The 1901-nt window shown below is 54.0% G+C and overlaps 1 protein-coding gene across 1 annotated transcript in view; it reads left to right on the top strand.

Moving 5' to 3' along the window:
* Positions 1-1901, top strand: part of SNX8 (sorting nexin 8) — a 65427-nt gene that overhangs the window by 53897 nt on the left and 9629 nt on the right. The window contains exon 6 of the mRNA XM_011956999.1: positions 1165-1382. Within this exon, the coding sequence (XP_011812389.1) occupies positions 1165-1382 (218 nt within the window). The remainder of the gene's footprint in view (positions 1-1164; positions 1383-1901) is intronic.

The raw sequence follows: 1901 nt of genomic DNA, 5'->3' as shown, positions 1-1901 counted from the left end.
AGTGCAGTGGCACGATCTCGGCTCACTGCAAGCTCCGCCTCCCAGGTTCACGCCATTCTCCTGCCTCAGCCGCCCGATTAGCTGGGACTACAGGCGCCCAACACCACGCCTGGCTAATTCTTTGTATTTTTAGTAGAGACGGGGTTTCACCGTGGTCTTGATTTCCTGACCTGGTGATCCACCCACCTCGGCCTTCCAAAGTGCTAGGATTACAGGTGTGAGGCACCGTGCCCGGCAAGATTATTTGAAGGTTTTGTTGGTTTGTTTGTTTTGAGACAGAGTCTTCCTCTGTTGCCCAGACTGGAGTGCAGTGGTGCGATCTCAGTTCACTGCAACCTCTGCCTCCCAGGTTCAGGCAGTTTTCCTGTCTCAGCCTCCAGAGTAACTGGGATCACAGGCGCCCGCCACCATGCCCAGCTAATTTTTGTATTTTTTGTAGAGATGGGGTTTCACCATGTTGGTCAGGCTGGTCTTGAGCTCCTGACCTCAGGTGATCCACCCGCCTCGGCCTCCCAAAGTGCTGGGATTACAGGTGTGAGGCACCGTGCCCGGCAAGATTATTTGAAGGTTTTGTTGGTTTGTTTGTTTTGAGACAGAGTCTTCCTCTGTTGCCCAGACTGGAGTGCAGTGGTGCGATCTCAGTTCACTGCAACCTCTGCCTCCCAGGTTCAGGCAGTTTTCCTGTCTCAGCCTCCAGAGTAACTGGGATCACAGGCGCCCGCCACCATGCCCAGCTAATTTTTGTATTTTTTGTAGAGATGGGGTTTCACCATGTTGGTCAGGCTGGTCTTGAGCTCCTGACCTCAGGTGATCCACCCGCCTCGGCCTCCCAAAGTGCTGGGATTATAGGCATGAGTGACCGCCCCCGGCCTTATTTGTTTTTGGATAGGTCCTCCGGTGTGATGGGATTTCAGTGGACTCTGTGGTCCTCATCCCAGGGCTCATTTGTCTTCGTGTTTGTGGCATGCAAGTGATGATGGTTTTCGTTTCTTTTTTGGATGTACAGAGTGATCCCTGCAGGCCTGGAGGAGTGGGGCTCTCGGGGTGGCTCATGGACCTGCTGGGTCTCCCGTGGCTCAGCTTTTGGGGGACTGGCTGCTCCCGTCTGACAGGTGCTCCCCAGCGAGTAACACACAGTCTCTCTCCCCCTCCGCATCATGTCAGGACTTCCTTCCAGCTGACATCCAGGCTCAGTTTGCCATCAGCCGGGAGCTAATCCGGAACATCTACAACAGCTTTCACAAGCTTCGTGACAGGGCCGAGCGGATCGCGTCGCGGGCCATCGACAACGCGGCAGATCTTCTCATATTCGGGAAGGAGCTAAGGCAGGTGACCTTTCGGCTTCTGCAGGGGCACGCGCGGGGGGACGGGAATCCACGCTGGTGAAGGGCTTGGGCAGAAAGTGCATTTACTGTAATAACCAGCATCCTGACCCGTTTCACCCCAGAAGGGGCAGAAAGTGGGTCGGGCACATGGGGGGTCATATTGAGAAGAAACACGGGAGAATTTCAGCCCTGAAACACAGATTTCTGAGCACGCGTACATGCTCACCAGTTTCTAGTCTGGTAGTTTTCCCACTGTCAGGATGAGACTTTAAAAAAAGATCCCAGGCCAGGTGCGGTGGGTCACGCCTGTGATCCCAGCACTTTGGGATGCCAAGGTGGGTGGATCACTTGAGGTCAGGAGTTCGAGACTAGCCTGACCAACATGGTGAAACTTTGTCTGTGCTGAAAAAAAATACAAAATTAGCTGGGTGTGGTGGCACATGCCTATAATCCCAGCTACTCGGGAGGCTGAAGCAGGAGAATTGCTTGAACCTGGGAGGTGGACGTTGCAGTGAGCCGAGATTGTGCCATTGCACTCCAGCTTGGGCAACAAGAGTGAAACTTCGTCTCAAAAAA

This window comes from Colobus angolensis, unplaced genomic scaffold, assembly GCF_000951035.1.
Source record: "Colobus angolensis palliatus isolate OR3802 unplaced genomic scaffold, Cang.pa_1.0 Scaffold43, whole genome shotgun sequence".
NCBI lineage: Eukaryota > Metazoa > Chordata > Mammalia > Primates > Cercopithecidae > Colobus > Colobus angolensis.
The sequence above is the reverse complement of the archived record's forward strand: the minus strand, read 5'-3'. Positions and strand labels throughout refer to the sequence as shown.